General features: G+C 36.8%; 1 protein-coding gene across 1 annotated transcript in view; it reads right to left on the bottom strand.

Annotated features, from left to right (window-relative positions):
* NKAIN3 (sodium/potassium transporting ATPase interacting 3) overlaps positions 1–17,895 on the bottom strand; it is a 310,170-nt gene that overhangs the window by 59,791 nt on the left and 232,484 nt on the right. Inside the window, exon 4 of the mRNA XM_058813929.1 lies at positions 2,904–3,101. Coding sequence (XP_058669912.1) covers positions 2,904–3,101 — 198 coding nt within the window. The remainder of the gene's footprint in view (positions 1–2,903; positions 3,102–17,895) is intronic.

Genomic DNA, 17,895 nt, shown 5'->3' with positions numbered 1-17,895 from the left:
AATATAGATTTTAAACACAAGATTAAATATAATTATTCTTTACTATTAATTGCATCCCATTCTCTCATACTTCTCTTGATTCTCCCTCAAGTTAAAGAAATGTTTAACATCTTCAACTACCAATTACTTACATAGGCACCCAGAATCAGGATGAGATACAAAGTTACTGGTTCATCAATAAAAATATATATTTAGAAACAACTAAAAAGCAGATGTAAAAATAGCTTTACTGTGTTAAAATTAAATAAATAGATGTTAAGCCTATTTCCTGAAGCAGGTTTTAATGTAACTGCAGCTGCAGCATTCTCTGCATATAAAACTATACCAGTTAAAAAAAAAAAAAAAAGTCACCTTTAAAAAATGCTGCTAGTGAGTTATATATCTCGACAGGTATCCAATACTTACCCCTCAGAGGTGTTTCTTCTTTCAGAGGCTCTAACTCCCTACCAAATGGAAGTGTTTGTATTCCCAGTCATTTGGACAAAGCTTAGCATGGTAAAATGATTTGTTATGCCAAGGAAGTTTTTTACACTGTAAAATGGTTTGTTACACTACTATTGCCTCATAAAAATGTTAAGAAAACTAAGTAGATAGTAAGGTCCAAAAAGGAATAGTATGCTTTTGGGACTAGCTACCAGGAAAAGGTAAAAAAAATTATCTCATGATCTACATACAGTTCCCCAGTCCTTTGAAAAGTCAACCGAAATGACCTTTTAACTAACAACTGAAATTGGTACTCCAATTAGGAAAAGAAGTTATGCATCCAAAATGGATGGGAACTTCCTTAAGCCAGTAGTATTCAGAAATGGGAGGAAACTGCAAATTATTTGATAATCCAGGTGGTGACTTCTCTATTGTGTCATGGTACATGAAACAAGCATAAATTACAATTCAGAATGGAAACTGAAGTACAGATTCATGGTATGTTAATCATAACATGTCACGGATGGCGTAGCAAGATAGTAAAACTGGAGGAAAACTTCAAATTTTGTACAGTATTTTAATTTTAGCATTGTTTATATAATTCAAAGCACTATCTGAAATGGGAAACTATTTAATTCACAGTCATTCCTCATAAGTTCTGGGCACATTTTAAATTTTTAATTTAATTAAAATTTTGAATTTTTATTTAATCCAGCACAGCAATCAGTCAGTTCTTTAGAAAGAAAAGGCCAGTTACATCTTTCAATTTTTAATTATTACAGAATTTCTCTATTTTTATATTCAATATTTTTTAGCTTGTATATATTAATTGTGTTTATTCTAATATTTGAATATTAATATTTGTATTCCTGCCATTTGGCAGAACTGTACTGCACTGATAAGTGCAAAAAACAATTCCTGTGATCAACAACCAGCTGAATTTAAAAATAATTTAAAAAATAATTTCAAATTTAAATTAACCAGTGAGATTTATTCCACAGATGCCTTTTACTTTGCAAGTGGTAGTATATACCAGATTGTTAATAAAACAGCTTGAAATACTGAACGGACCAGAAATATGCATCCCTTCTGGCTGTGCAGACCAGGTACCTCACCTGACTAGCAGGTGTGGACTGCAGACTGCGCCTCTTGTCCCACTGTCTAACAGGGTCATCGTGAGGACCATGAGCCACGAGCATTTATGTTCTCAAAATAGGTATATTTTGAGATATACCTATAGATGTACCCCTGGATATCTGGGGTGATCGATCCTATGCGCAGCCACTCAGAGTCTGCCAGCTGCACTGCACTACCCACAGCTATGAAAAGAGCTAACGCTTCTAGAAGATCACACACAGCTCATGCCAAACGACCTGTTAATCACAAGCAGAAGCAGACAAGAGGAAAAACTGTGGCCAAGACTGGGTTGTTGCTCCCAAAACAACTGATTGAGTCCCAGCACTTCCCTGCACTGCAGGCTTTTACAACAACTTCTTGTGATTTCATTTTTTGACTGATGCTGCAACAAATGTGGACAATGGAGGTAGAGTGTTCTGATAATGCAGAGTTCAAGGAGAGAAAGAATTACATGGTTAGATATAAACACGTACTTTAATTCCTAACATTTTTTTTTCACCTTTTTCAAGGATCAATCCATAGCTGAGTCTGGGAAGAAACTTAGCTACATATCATGTAAAATACATTTACAATCAGGGCTGAGTAAATGGCATCCTTGATTGTGAACTACAAAAAGGTTTTGGCAAATTAATTTTGGGCAAGTCTGCTTTGCTTTGCTCTACATCTCAATGAATGAGAGCCAAGGACTCAAGTGAATTTCCACTAATCCCAACTGTGGCCAGAATGGGTATTAGGTCTGTACAGAACTTGAAGAGATATAAGAAAAGAAAGGAACAGTGCACATTTTAGTAATGTGTATATAATTCTCTAATTCAAAACACAATTAAAAATCTCTGCTGTCACAGACATATTTTATGAAAAATCCTTTTGCTACGATTTTTCTCCTGAGAAGCTGAGAAGCCTCAGAAACGAAACGTAAACAATAATTATCTGCTGCTGTGGAATGCAACAGGTGCATCTTTGATTGGTCTCATGTTGTTGCTTTAATTAATGGCCAGTCACAGTCCAGCTGTCTCAGACTCTCTGGTCAGTCACAAGAGTTTATTATCATGCCATTCCTTTCCTTTCTAGCCTTCTGATGAAATCCTTTCTTCTATTCTTTAGTATAGTTTCAATATATCATTTTGTTTAAATATAATATATATCATAAAATAATAAATCAGCCTTCTGAAACATGGAGTCAAGATTCTCATCTCTTCCCTCGTCCTGGGACCCCTGCGAACACCACCACACTCTGCAGCCATCCATCACCCACTTCACTCCCTTTCCAGAACATGCAGCAAGAGCAGGCTGTGCGTGAAAGAACCGATGGAATACCAGCAGGAGAAGAACCGCGAACTTACGGAGAGGAGTATTTGGATAGCGCTGTGAATGACCTCTAGGTACTGGAAATCAATGATGCAGCCTGTCACGGAGACGTAGGAGTAATCCTCCAGGACGCCAGGGGAAGAAGGACGCACCACCCTTCGCACGCAGCCGGGCCCGTGCTCCCGCCACCAGGAGCGGTGCATGGAGATGTTAAAGGTCATGAGATCCGTCTCCTAGGAGAGGGAGGGCAAAAACTGTGAACACATTTCAGTTTTCGTTTTTAAGGTGAAGAAAGGGGAAATAAGAGAACTTTTCTATCATAAAGGCAATGAGGTAATTATCCTTAATCCTCACCCCAGTAATTCTAGCATGAGAGTAGAATATTGGAGAGAGGAAATGGCAAATTTTCATTGATTATTTTGCAGTTGTGCAAAGGAACTTCTGCCTGGCATAAGAACCATCCCACCAGGTACTGTACAAACACATGTTACCTTGGACTTATCACCTGAAAAGCAATTTTAATGTTACTTTATTAGAAGGTCACTTAAGGACTGTTCTTTTTTTTTTTTTTAACAGACAATCGAACCAGTTTTACCCCATGGTACTGGAGACAACCTGAATGAAATTTACATCATATTTGATGACTTCCATCACCAGAATCAAATGAGATGTCTCCAGCCAAGCACCCTGCTCTCTTTTCTTCCCTCTGCCTCTCATCCAGATTACCAACTTCTCAGCTGAGAGAACAGACCCACATTGGTGAACTGATCTGTGTTTAAAATAAAAGCAGTAAGTTCTCTTCACTCAAATAATCTTCCAGATCAGATATTAAACCTACCCAGGTGAGTACTGGTTGCACTCTAACCCACACAGGATGTATATGTCTGTGCATTTTAGTAAACATCATACCACTTCCACGTGGAGCAGTCAAAGTGGCAAACCTACTAATGTACTAAAGATTTTCCAAGAACTTACCTATGAAGTACAAGCATGACAATTCATTTGAATTAACAAAACATTTGGTTATTCAGGTCATGTATAAAAAAGATACAGGTATAAAAAAAATAAAAATGCACTCAAGTTGAATGAATGACATTTAAATGCAAAAAACACCCAAGCCTCCTCACTGGAGAGAAATGAGAGTGTAAAGTATCAATATAATATTGCTACTTTAAATAATTAATTCAGATTTATGTTCCCATGATTCTCATTCTGAACTCCAAGTAAAAAATGTCTGCAAAACTGTCAGCCATGTGCCCACAAAATACCCCTGCCTTCCATATATGACAGTTTGTGAGCACTGCCTTGACACCACTTTGCCCTTTGCAACCTACAAATATGTCCTGTCTTTGGCCATTTACTTCTACCCCAAGCAAAGGGAAATTCAGTCCAGATTCCAGTTGCAGAAGTAGTTAATTTGTTATTTTCCTTTGTTAATTGCCTTCATTCTGGCCTCACCTGAAAGTTAACATGGGAATTAAATCCTGCCATCTTAACTATATCTTGGTTATCAGTAAGAAGTCTGCCTTTGTGATCTGCTGATTTTTTCTCCACCACTTCTCTACCCTTTAAATACAGAGTTGCTAGATTTCCAAATGCATTATTTCGAGTTGATGAGCCATTTGTCTTTTGACTTTGCATGTCAATCCTTGATACTGGTTCAGAAAATTTTCAGCTGCAACATGAAAACAGCTTGTGAAATAAGAAGCTGACAAGCAACACAGTTTAATGAAAATATAATCATAAATATAGAGTCACAAGAAACAGCCAGGGAGGGCTTTCTTTGTACAACAATGCCAGAGATTGCACAGTGTAATCAAGTGCTTTTAAAGATTGTCAACTCAAAGAAATGCCAGTTGTCAAGCAGCACACACATATTCCATCTAACCTAGCTCAGAAAGCATTTGCTAAGAAGGAATGTGGATTGCTGGGTTCGTGTGCATCAAATATTGTGAGGTAACACTTTGTTATCACAACTGTGGGAATAAATTGTGATGCCCATGCTGTTGGTGTCACATCTTCCTTTGCTCTTGAAGGCTTATTTATCCTTTATTGTTTTTTGTCTTTGTGTTTTTAAAATTATATTTTGTTACAGTATTCATACTTGGCTAGTTCACAGCCAATGAATTCCATCAGGAAACAGCTTGATAAATTTGGCCAACACATGTAAAATGTAACATTTTGCATATGAACAGTAAATAAAATATTTTATAAATAAAATCTTTCATTTCTGGAATACTGTTATGTGTGGCTCTTGGGGTGATTAAAAAAAATTGCTTGCATGATGGTCATGTTCACATTTTGAGGCTCCTGGTGATTCAGGTAAAAAGGAAACAGAAAAAAACCCAAAAAAAACCCCAAAAAATCCCCCCAAAAAAACCAAGCCAACCAAAAAGTCATCACAGCACTTGCTACCTTTTTAAAAATAAATTCTCCTTCAGAAATTCTGGATAAAGTCTAAAAGAGGAGATTTTCATAATTGCTTTTCACTTTGTGTATTACGTCCTGAGCTCTCAAAGCAGGTAAAAGCAGATAATGATGGCCCAGCAAGGATCAGTTTTAGAAATGCAAACAAAACCACTTGGTGCATTAGCTTGACCTCTGAAATATCACTTCACAAAATGGCAGCCATAAGCCCTTCAAGCTGATAAATGTTAAGCTGCTAATCAATATAAGAAAGCCTGACAACAGAAAAATCAATTTTTACTTTTTTTTTTAGCAGCTGAAACACTTCTCACTAACTACTTGGAGATTCTTAATCCGTAAAGTGAGTCAAATGCAACAAGCATTAAAAAAATTAACCTGTATCTTTATCATCATTTACAGAACTATAGAAAATTCAAAGACTCTTTGCTGGGATGATCAGGTTTTAAATATCAGTGAACTCCTGAGAGCGTTTTGGTATTCGTAAATTCACAGCTTGGAAACTCTGAGCATGCTGAAAAAGCTGCTGCCCAAGGGGCTTATTTTCAGCACCATGTTAAATGAAAGTTAAGATTTTTCAGAAAGTACGAGCAGATGCCCAAAGTTTTTCAATAAATCACTTACTATCTTCCAATTATTCATATTAAAAAAAATTGTATAAAATGTTTAATCATCAGTGACAATTCAAATGCTTATTTCGTAGGAAAAAAATGCTGCTGCTTCAAAGCAAGAGATTCTTTCAGGCTCTGTACAAGGGAAACCAAGTTGTCCTTCTAACTGACCCAGTTTGGATTCATTTAAAAGTTGAAATTTCTATCATGGATGTAAAATTGCTCCCTTCTGAGCATGTATCTTGACTTTAATACCACACATCAGCAGGTAAACTATACTTCCTCAGCTGATGACCTCTCAGATAGACACCATGAACAGAGAGGGGACAGAACACAGGTAACAGGTATTCCAGGAAAATTGTGAGACTTAGGGAAGTGACACCAGAAAGTGAAATCCCATCTCTACTCCTCCCTTTTTTAGTCAGCATTAAAGCAATACTCCAATCTGTGGTAAGAAGTGTGCTCCTGAGTATAGGATCAGCCCCATAATCATACTTTACTGATGTAGAGTCCCAATTCACTGTCTACAGCGTTTTAATCCTTTAAACTATATAGAGGATTTGTGTTGGCTGTCAGCCCAAGGATTAATTTTGATTATTATTGGAAATCATTGCTATGGCAGATACATTCTTTTAAGGTGAGATGTAATCCCTGTGAGTCTGAGTAATGCTGTTTCCAAGTGCTTGGGGATAATGTTTAATTTCATTATGTCTGCCTAAATTCTACATTTGGTTTCAATTGGACATTTTCTATCGGGCAGAGCTTTGAGCAACCTGTTCTAGTGAAAGATGTCCCTGCCCATAGCAGGGAGGTTGTTCTAGATGATCTTTGAAGGTGCCTTCTGATCCAAAGAATCCTGTGATTTTTTTGATTCAATTTTTAGATGGTGAATCTAGGAAAAATTCAACAAATAGCATAAGATGGCTTATTTTGAAACTACGGAGTAATAACAGGTATGATGTTCCTTTCATTTATTTGTGTGAAATTTACACACAGTATCTATAACAACAACACAAAAAATTAATGAGAAATTAGGACTACCTAAAATCACTAGTTTAAAGAAAACAAAAAGAAGGCATTGAAACTCCATGGAGAAAACCCAATGCACCAAGATTGCCTTGCACAACAAACAAATATTATGCTGTGACATGATTACCACCACAGCTATTTGTTCTTTCAGTGTATGCTTCTGCTTTATGACATGTTATTTTCTATTTCTTTCACTCCTTGCTGGAATTTAAAAATACACTCTTAGGAAAAGTATAACAAAAACAGTGCTTTGAGCAGGATGGAAGAAAATCCCTTTTTTCCTTCAGAAAACACCAGTCAACACTTGAAATTTTATAGACAAGTGAAAGAGCACAAAGGCCTGGCAAAACATAATCTTAGAGATCTTGACTTTATTGTTGCTTGTGTGGTACCTAGCCTTTTTATTTTATTGATACATACTATATTGCTTATTATAAATGGACATTAGGCTGAGGCGCTAAATATTCCCATTCCATTTCCTAAGTGTAACAAGGATGCTCTGTTCTGATTTGCTACACATATTTTGTTTAAGCAGTGAGGAGAAAAGATTTTCAATCACCACTTGCTCAACAGGTAATAAAAGTTTATATGCATAATGCTAGAAAAGGACTAGCACATTTCCTTGCAATTCCCCAGACCCAATTATGTTTGTAATTAAGATGCAGGGTTGTTGGCAGGGACAAGGGACACACAAATTCCTTAGTATCTAATCTCAAGGAGACCTTGATCCTCATTAGATACAAATTATGTGTCCCAGCATTAATGAAATCCACTCTAATTGTGCAAGTACTTGGAAACATGACCATCAGCTATTAGCCAAAGACCCCCACTGGCAGCATCACCCTCCTGCTTTTACTTGAAACAACAGGTTCTGATTCCAGCTTGCTCTGTGTGTGACCTGTTATATTACATCTCCTCTTGCTACTGCTGAACAAACAGTTTTGAAGGCCTGGGCAGACAATACTGAAGAAGGCCATTTCCCATTTCCAAATGAGGAATTTTGCATCACTAGTTCCCACATTGTCTTTATTGGGATGACAGTTTTTGAATATTGACTAATTTTTTTTTCCTGGTGGTTTTTAATTTAAACTCTTGCCTCAGTGTTACACTGATGGCTTTTACCTATTCCATGAGCTAGAGGTTGAAGGTAGCCCACTGAATAATTGTGGTAACCCGCTCAGCTGCTAATGGGATAGGACAATGAACCATGCTGATTCCAGGCTGCTCAAGATATGATACATCCAGCATCTTCACCTCATCCTGAGCACTCTGGAGAATAAATGACATGAAGAACATTCTTAAATTGAAGCTTATGAGTAAACTCTATTTGGGCTATTCATCTGTCTGCACTGGATGTCAGACAAGACATAGTGAATTGATCTCTGTGTTAGCAATGCACACTAAACCAGAGCAATCCTGTGATACACCTAACTTTATTACCATTAAAAGAGAAAATTCACAGTATCAAAATCTTCAGACACAGACAATGAGGTAACCCCATCATCGTGGGCTGAGAATGGTTAAAAGAGGTACACAGGCAAAGTAATTTTTGGTTGGTGTGATTAGAGGCTCATGGCTCCCACTGACAGAGATTACTTCACAGACTGGCAGAGAAAGATCTCCATATAAGCCTAATATTTTTTCCCCAAATCTGTCTGCACTACAAAACTTTTTAACCATTTGCCAACAGGCTACCCTCCACATCTACAATCCTCCAAAAAAAAAAGTATGAGTTAAGTTTACCAAGTACTGCCTTCTCCTTCTTTTACTAATTTTATTCCTTCAACTGTGGAGAGTGTTGCCAGATTTTATTTTTTACAAGTGAACATAATAATTTTGGAAAATTCATTTGGAAATCAGGGAGATGATCTACCTATGTTATTAAAAGTTTACTTGCATTGCTTTATTTGCTACATGCTCGGGGATCTGTATACTCTTTTGCAAAGCAAGCAATTTTAAAATTAGATTTACCAAACTTAGTAGAAAAGTGGAATACAGTGGAATGTCTTTAGAAAGCAAGTCAACAAGAGAAGCGTACTGCTGTCTTCTTCATGCAGTCTTAGTATCAGTTGCAAGAAAAATTAGGAGAACTAGCAAGGGGCTGTTTTTGAAGCTTGTTGCCCCTGAGGATGAGCTCTGATCTTTGGCAATATTCAGATCCACGCTCAAATCCCAGCTCCACGTCTTTTTCTTGTTCAATCTCCCTTTTGTTGCAGTCTCTCTGTCTGAGAAACAGCCTAGAGAGGTAACAGAGTATGGCAGGGAAAAGCCTCAATACACAAAGAAAAAGCAGCTGAGATGGGGTGATTGGATCAATACGAGTCTTACCCACCACTTGTCACAGGAAATTCAACATGAACACAAACAAGTTACAACTGCCCAGAAAAGCTGTTGTGCTTCAGTGGAGTCCTTGACATGTGATTAAGCTGAGCACTTAGTTTGAAAATTGCTCTCACTATAACCTCTGATGATCCAGAGCTATGACAGAACACAGATTTGGAGTGATGCCAAACTCTGAGCGCTGCTTTGAGTTTTGAAGACCGAGAATATGGCAAGGGTTTGCATAAAGCCAAAGGTTTGTGCAGATTGGCATGTCCCTCACTCAAGCCAGGCCTGATTTTGACTGAAATGAAGAAGCAAGGCAGGACGGAAATGTAACATAGAGAAGAATTAGAAACATCTTTGGTACAGCCACCTATACCAATGATGTAGGAAAACATCTTGGGCCAGATAGATGGGAAAGGTTAAAAAGGCTTGAAACATCTTGGTGCACAAAAATGGGAAAACAGTATAATATGAGCCATAAAAAAATCTGCCCAAAATGTTTATAAACTACAAGCATTTGAAAAAGGAGTTTATAACATAAAACAATTTCAAGGCTCAGCAAGAACATTTTAGCTTTGTTGTTGCTGTTGCTGTTTTGAGCGAAATTGAGATCCCTATGGAGTCATTCATACATTTGAAATATCACAAAATTAAAATTTGATGCCTCAAAAATAAGCTACCACAACACTTACAGAAAACTCTTTCCCACACTATCTTATATTGTTTACAATATTTCTTAAAAATTATTCCTGTTATTTTTACTTATATAATATTTCTCATTTAAGTATACAGGATCAGACTAATGTGCTGAGTACCTCAATATGTTTATAGTCTCTAAATATTCAAGAAATACACTGCTTAAAGAAATGGAGAAGACTCTTGCAGCGTTGATGGGAACTGTATTTTTCTAGTGTTAAAATGGAGAGGTCTGACCTGGGTTGGTTGTACTAAAAGTACTAATTCTTTACAGCACTTTGTCTTGTGCTATGGACACCCAAATATCACAAACCTTCCATTGAGTTTTAGTTTTAATGTCACTATGAAATTCCTGGAAATAGAGGACACAGTTAGTGCCAAAACCCCAAAACCTAACATAAGCTCATATGAGGAACAGATGCAATGTAGCCTCTAGCTAAAACAGGATTTAACTTTGTTACTATCTAAATAACCATATTTTGTTCACAGTGGTTGTGAACAAAGACAAAGCATGGGGATAAAGGCGTGATTAAGAATATAATGTTGTAACAATAGTACAGTTAATTTTAGTATTTTTCTTCCTTTCTGGTGGGTTCTGTGTTTTGTCTGTACATCTCAACTATAGAAATATCATAACATCTCTTGCTATGCAAGGAAATAAATTCTATGCTGGAAATAAACACACGAGAGCTTGGGTCCTAAATTTAAAGGTTTATCCCAGACTCTGATGACACTAAAATGCACCATAAAAAGACTTTTAAAAACTTCCTTGAATGTTAAAATTTCTGACAAGAAAAATATCTCCCTGTTTTAAGACTAGCCAGAAAGATCCTACCTGCACCCAGGAACACTTTTAAAGATTAATAGGCCTGTTTAAGCAACTGCTGTTGTGTTCTCTGCTTTGCTTGCTCAAAGCAATGCAATTGTTCATGATATTGCCAACTCTTGTTTTATGACAAGTCTGGTTATGTTCAGCATTTTTGCTAAAGCCTTCGTTCCCAGGGACATGAAATTACAGTAAGAAGTTTGTCCTGTTGTGAGAAAGTGAGCTGAATAGGAAAATCTCAAAACTCATGAGCTCTGCTGCTAGGCGCTTCCACTCTGTGCTGTAATTTGCACTGTTTGCTGTTTTCCTTAAAGCTGGGTCCTGGAGTCTGGAAGGGAGGCTTCTGTGTCACAAGTTCAGATCAAAGCTGTCCAGGGCATCACCTGCCATAGTCTCCCATCTTGGACAATCATGGATACATCACGTGTAGGAAAGGGCCAACTGTTTTTTAATGTTTCAACAAAGGCAATGACCCAAGTGTACCCTAATAGCTTAAAAGAGGCAATAAAGAATATTCATATACAAATCAAACTCCATGATTCACGGAAATTTTGTAAGAAGACCCAAATTTTTGTTTCAGAGTGTGTGCAAAGGGCAACGAGAAAGATGTGCTAACTCACTCCATCTTTTGAATGAACTCTATACAGCTCATTGGATAATAATGTCTGCCACAACAGACTGCCAAGAAGTGTGAGTACACACTACCAGAAGCTCTTCTTAAGACTCAGAATGAAAAATGAGACAAGATGCAATAAGTAGCAGAAGTTATTGAGCTGTGATGTGTCTGTTTTCTTACTTGCTTTCATTTCAAAGAAGCACAAGATGCTCTCAGAAAAATACCTCTCCTCACGACACTTTTGTTTCTGTATTTCTTCTCTGAGATAAAAAGCCATCATCTTTTTGCCAATCCCTCAATTTTTGAGGTTCTTTTTGCCAATGACCTTGGCTTTAGCAGAGCAATCCTTTAATCACAGGCTACATTTGCATTCTGCTGAAGCAATGACAGTCTCCAAAAAGAATTTGATAGCATTTTTTTTAAAGAGCAAAGACAGTCCCTAAAGAAACTTTCAGGTCAGATGATGAAACTTGAAATTCTCCCTTTCCCAATAGAAGTGAAGCACCTATGACTACAGAACAGAGAATCTGCAGCAGCAGAACTCAGTAAATACAATTCATTTAATTATTCATTTTAGATTTACTACAGGCATTAGTCCACATTTTGGGCTTCTTGAAACATTTTATACATTTATGTAAATATCTAAATATATGCATAATATTTTATTTATGTATATGCAGTATGCATATATTTATATATTCATATTTAACTGTAAAAATTAATGACTCAACAGTGTTTTCCCATGAACAATTGCCAACTGTGGTCAAAGAAGGCAGCATTACCAATCTACTTCAGCACTGCATTTTCCCCTGATCTTAATCAGATTAATTTAATTTGCAGCCTAATCCACCTGCAAACCTCAATAACTCTCACAGACATTCACACAAAAGAGCGATTTTTTATTTGTTCTCTCAGGCATTTTCATGTTTTCAGAGAACTGTTTCAGAAACAAGGATCCTTTTTTCTCTGTTATCACCTTTCTATGGGTAAGTGTATAACCATAATAATAAAATTTCTCAAATTCTTTTGACAAGATTAATCAAAAGTATTTGACAGTGTCTAGTAACTTTTGGATAATTTCAAGTTTTCCATGCCAAAGAAAATCAGTGAGGTGGCTAAACCTAATTTTTATTTTTTTCTTTTTTTTAATATTGATTAAATTTCTCACAGAAGCTATTTTAATCAATGCAGTGACTATGATCCCCAGAAACATATTTTTAATTAAAGAGGTAACTATAAAAGTCTCTATTAATAACAAGTCTAGGTGGATTACTTAATGGTCCTTTAACAGATGTTCTATAAATCTGGTCACTTTAAGAGATGCATAAAGTCTCAGGGAAACCTAATGATCCATTCACTCCTTAACATCACAGACTTGTCTGCAATCCTTCATCGTGCAAGTTTTAATATATTCTTCTCTAATAAATGAAAAAAAAATGAGACCACAACAAAGATATAAGACCATATTAATATTTGAAATTATTGTTTAGTTTCACTCTCAATTTTGAAATAATATCAACAAAGAGAAGAAAGATGAACAATTTTTAGAAAGACTGATAGATTTGTGAATTACAGCAGGACACAACAGCAAAAGGACAAATAATATTAACATCAGTTTACATATTTACTGAAAACAAAATCAAGACTATATAAAGACTTTCCTCAAACACACACACACACATATATATGTATATGTTTATATGTACATATAAAGAATTTCCAGGTTGCCTGAGGGAAAAAAGAATCAAAATATTGTCAATATCAAGAATTTTTTCTGCAAGCTGATGAATATCTACAAATTCCAATAGATTTTGGAAATCATCAAAGTTTACTATATATAATAGTAATTACTAGCATCACTAGAATTTTCCCTTTTTAAGTGTTTCTGGTTTTAAAACTGGTTTTAGGAGCAGTGATAAAGGATGTCAGTGTGACTGCAGGAGACAGCTGAAAGCCTGAGAAACCTACAAAGCTGCAGACTTGATTTGACAAGCCCGCAGGTGCATTATTTAATTTCAATAAGCATCACATTAACATAAGGGATCTACATATATTTGCTGGATTAGGGCCACCAAGAAATGCAATAAGAAATACATGTGAGGAAAAGGACAAGAAACAAGGAGACAAACAAAGGACAAGGATATGAATACATGGACATATTTTTATAGGCCTAATTGTGCATTTCTTGGAGATAATACAGAATTTCTTTCCAGTATAGCATGTCCTATATAGGGTTGTGTAACACACTGAGGCATAGAGGAAGGTGTTCTTGAACAAATGTGGCATGTTTTGCTGTAAAACTCTAGTGAAGTCTATGAAAACTCTCCAGAGGTAACTGTACTGGATTTTAGAATTTCAGGTGTAACTGTTGCTGGTTTCAGAATATGTCTTTATAGATTAATTTCCCTTCCAGCCTCTGGGCAAGGAATATGAAGAGAGTAAATGTTTACATTTAGTTTATTAATCATATGTAGCCAGCTAACATCTGTTTGCTTGTGCTGGTTTTGAATTGGATAAAGTTACTTTTCTTCAGAGTAGCTAGCGAGGGGCTTTGTTTAGGATTTGTGCTGAAAAGAGTGTTGATTACACAGGAATGTTTTTGTTATTGCTGAGCAGTGCAAGTCCAGATGTTTCTGTTCCTCACCCCACCCCACCAGCGAGCAGGCTGGGGCTGGAGCTGGAAGGGAATACACTCAGGGCAGCTGAGGCTGCTGTGGTGCTGCCTGGAGCAACTGAGCTCCATGACAGTGCTAAATAGCAAAGAGAAAGACAAATTCAGTGCTAAACCTGTCTTGGGGAGACATTAGATAGGAGAAAGCAGGGAAATCTAAAGATGTGGAGATATTAAGAAGGATGGGAGAAAGTTTCCTGCCTTTGATTTCTCCCTGGCTCTTGCAGACTTTCCTACTGCTGCTCCTTCACTAATTACCACTTCTCAGAGCCACAGACTGTGCAAGAGTTTTGCTTCTTAAAGCTCTGCTGAGGGCTGAGAGGATGAGAGGGGATGGCTCAGCTTTAATTGTGTGCTGGCTGGGCACAGGCTGTGGGCATCAAAGCACAGCCAGCTCAGGTGAAAGTGTCTGTGGGGAAGAACAGAAGTCAGCCCTGCCCAGGAAAGCTGCCTGAATGTTGTGCATTTGGATATTGTCTAACAAGGGCAGGGATCAGGAAACACAACGGGAAATTCTTACCAAGAACCAGCCCCTCTTGGTACTTTTAAGTAATGCTCATGTCTTCACATCTAAAGCACTGCAAGCCTTAACACCCACACTCTTGGTTTTAAAAGCAAATTGCACAGCAGTGATGTGTTCAATCAGCCACTGGTAATGCAGAGCCTCAGGACTTCAGACAGCTTTGGATTGGATCCCTTTAAACATAACTGTGGGACAGGGAAGCACACACAGCACTAAACCAGAAAACAGATACACCCTCACTGCCCTCCACTGACCTTTCCTGCTTGGCATCAAAATGGATTTTGCCAGCTTGATATGTCCTTTTTAAAAATACAACTACTCATGCAAACACACAGAGGGCATTAAATCATTCATACACAGTAACCAGGCAGCTGTTTGCACAGCTGGCAGAATGCTGTGGGGAGAGAGTACTTAGCTTTGCAAGTTGGAAAACAGGGTACACACAGTCACACATTTGAACTTGGCAATCCTTTTAAAAACTGTAGCTGTTGCTTATGATTCTTTTTTCCTTTCCAACAAGAAAAGTGAATATTATACAGTAAAAACTTATGATCTGAAAATAAAAAAGCAAAGTATAGAAATAGAAAAACACCCCACCGCCCAAAAAATCCCTGCATGTTCACATTATTCTGTTGAATTTTAAATGCATTCAAAATGAAGCAATTTTTCAGCTGAAAATGCACTTCCAAAGTAAAAGCACTAAAACTCAGTAATTAAAAGACCATATGTCTCAAAGTTTTTCTCTGAACAGGCTGGCTCTCTACAAAACACCTTATTTCTCAGAGAGCAAACAATTTGTTTTCCCAGAAATAAAAGCCATAAAAGCTGACAAACTTTATATAGGAATGTGTCAAATAAATTCTTTGGAGTTCTCTTAATAAAACAAAAAGGAGGAAACATCTCTAAACAAAGAGATTTGCTTACACTCACTTTAAATGTTGTCAGAGATGATTCTTTGGACCATCTTTAATCTCTAAGAGCTCTCCTTGTGTGAATTGTACTAAATCATGAATAAAAAAAAATAATTATAGAATCCTTACAGAACAAAAATTTCCTATTAATACAGTATCAGGAAATCATAGAGAAGCAAATCACACACTGTGACAGCCAAAGTCTGGTCACAGAGAGGTACTTTTCAGCTAAATTATTAGGATTAAATAGTCAAGACTTCCACCACCATAGAAACAAATAATAATGTTATAAAGTCATTTTAGCCACCCTTCTTATTGTACTACAATATGGAGAACAAACCATAACAAGATGAAAAGGCTTTTTAATTCACAGGCATAATAATAACCAGTTGTGACCATACAATTTCAATAATTGATTTAAACTAAATTTAACCCCTAACTCTTGTAGTAGCATTGCTGTTTAGCCCAAGACTTCATTGCCTGTAAACTATAAGAGTAAATTGCATTTGCAGAGTAGATTAGAACTGGCCATTCACTGAAGAATTCTTCTGCACATGGTACTTACAGACTCTTTTTAAGGAAATGAGAAAGCCTGTTTCATCTGTACTTAACAGCTTCACCAGTAATGTACTGAATTCTGACAGTGATGTGTCAAGTTTCTGGAAATACTAAACAAATGACCACAGCTCATGTGCAGAGGAACTCAACATCAAACATATTGTGCAGATGTGCTGTGTGTGCGAGGTCAACTGAGTGTTTGTAGTCATTAATAGAGGGAAATGTTGGACTCACCTGTCTTGAATGGCCAATACTCACAGGTGTATAAAAATCAAGTATGCTTTTTAGTCTTACCCTACCTGGTTTTCATTTGGCTTCCTAAAGAAAGAATACAGCATCTCAGTACACATCAATTTCTGCCTCTCCATCCTTTGGGGCATCTTAGCAGCTATGCAAAGGTATCACATATACTAACTTAATCTCAAGATTTCATTAAAAGAAGAAAATAAGAGAATAAGAACCCTAGGGAAAGTTTGTCTTTTTCTGATAACAGAGAAATCATAAGAGAGATTGATGTCAATGCACAAGTATAAAAAGAGGCACAATTACTTCTGCTGTTCCTACAGCCACAGTATTTGCAGGGGTTTCAACAATATTAAAATTGAATGCTTTCAAGCAATGAAATGATTACTTATGTTGGGAGAATGGCCACCAGGAACTGTGGATTGATATCAAATTATCAAAATACATTATGTACCCATTAAAAGTAAAAAGAAATTTAAGAAAAGCTTGCTCAAATGGCAGGGAGAGGCACAGGCTGATGCATTCAGGCAGTATGTTTAAGGGCTGGATGTAGAAGATTCTGTAGGAGCAAGCAAAGCTGCAACAAAACATACAGATTGTATCAGGTGAGAGGTTCAAAATCCTAAAAACTGCTAGTGGTTGACCCAAGACCATGAGAAGTAGTACATCTTCCTGGCAGGCCTGGGTTGTTGCAATAAGGATAAGCAGCCAAAGAGCATATTGACATTGAGTTTTATGGGTACAGAAGAATGTCTGAAGACTGGGCTGAAGAAGAATCCCAAAAATGGTTAGATAAGCTGTGTTGAAAAGTTACAAGGGAGCTTCTCAGGTCTCAGCTTCTTTGTATGTATTCCCAACCAAGAGGGATTGGTAGTTCTTATTTCCCTTTTTGATACCTTAAGACACATGGAAAAAGAAATAGAAGTCCAATCTAGCGTTTGGAAGGAAACATAGTTGAAAAAAAAAAAAAGAAGAAAGGCTGTAAATCAGATACAATCAGGTACAGACAGGTGATCTAATGAAGACAGTAGAGGAAGCTAGGAAACACTCCCAAACCTGTAAACAATACCTGCTATTCTAAAGAGTGTATGACTTCAATTTAAATAAGAAAGTGGAAAAAAAAAAAAAAAGAAAGAAAAAATAGTGGAAGTAAAATCGAGAAGCTGTAGGTTGGAGAAGTATAAAGCAAAGTCTTAAAAAAGTCTGAAAAATAATCCACCAAGTTCTGGACTGTCTTGATCATGGGGAAGTGATGAATGAGCAAAGAGAGAATATATACAAGAAAGCAGAAGTGCTTAGGACTCATCTAGTTGAGCTCTACTTAGCAGCAAACACCCCTTCCTGCCCAGTTTGAAGCAGGGAAGTCATCAGAAGAGAGTTTCTGGTTTAACTCGTGTAATATTCACTTTCAGTATAATTTCTCTTGATTCCTACCATGACTTTTACGTCAAGGAACATGTATTATCCTAAAGAACCCATCTGGGTCTTCTGTGTCATTATATTTTTTAGATTTATGTCTTGTTCTAGCTGTTAATGAGCAATTATGAATAATTTATTCTTCATTGTTCTATTTTCATAAAACAAGTTTTTTTTG

Source organism: Ammospiza caudacuta, chromosome 1 (genome assembly GCF_027887145.1).
Source record: "Ammospiza caudacuta isolate bAmmCau1 chromosome 1, bAmmCau1.pri, whole genome shotgun sequence".
Lineage (NCBI taxonomy): Eukaryota > Metazoa > Chordata > Aves > Passeriformes > Passerellidae > Ammospiza > Ammospiza caudacuta.
The sequence above is the reverse complement of the archived record's forward strand: the minus strand, read 5'-3'. Positions and strand labels throughout refer to the sequence as shown.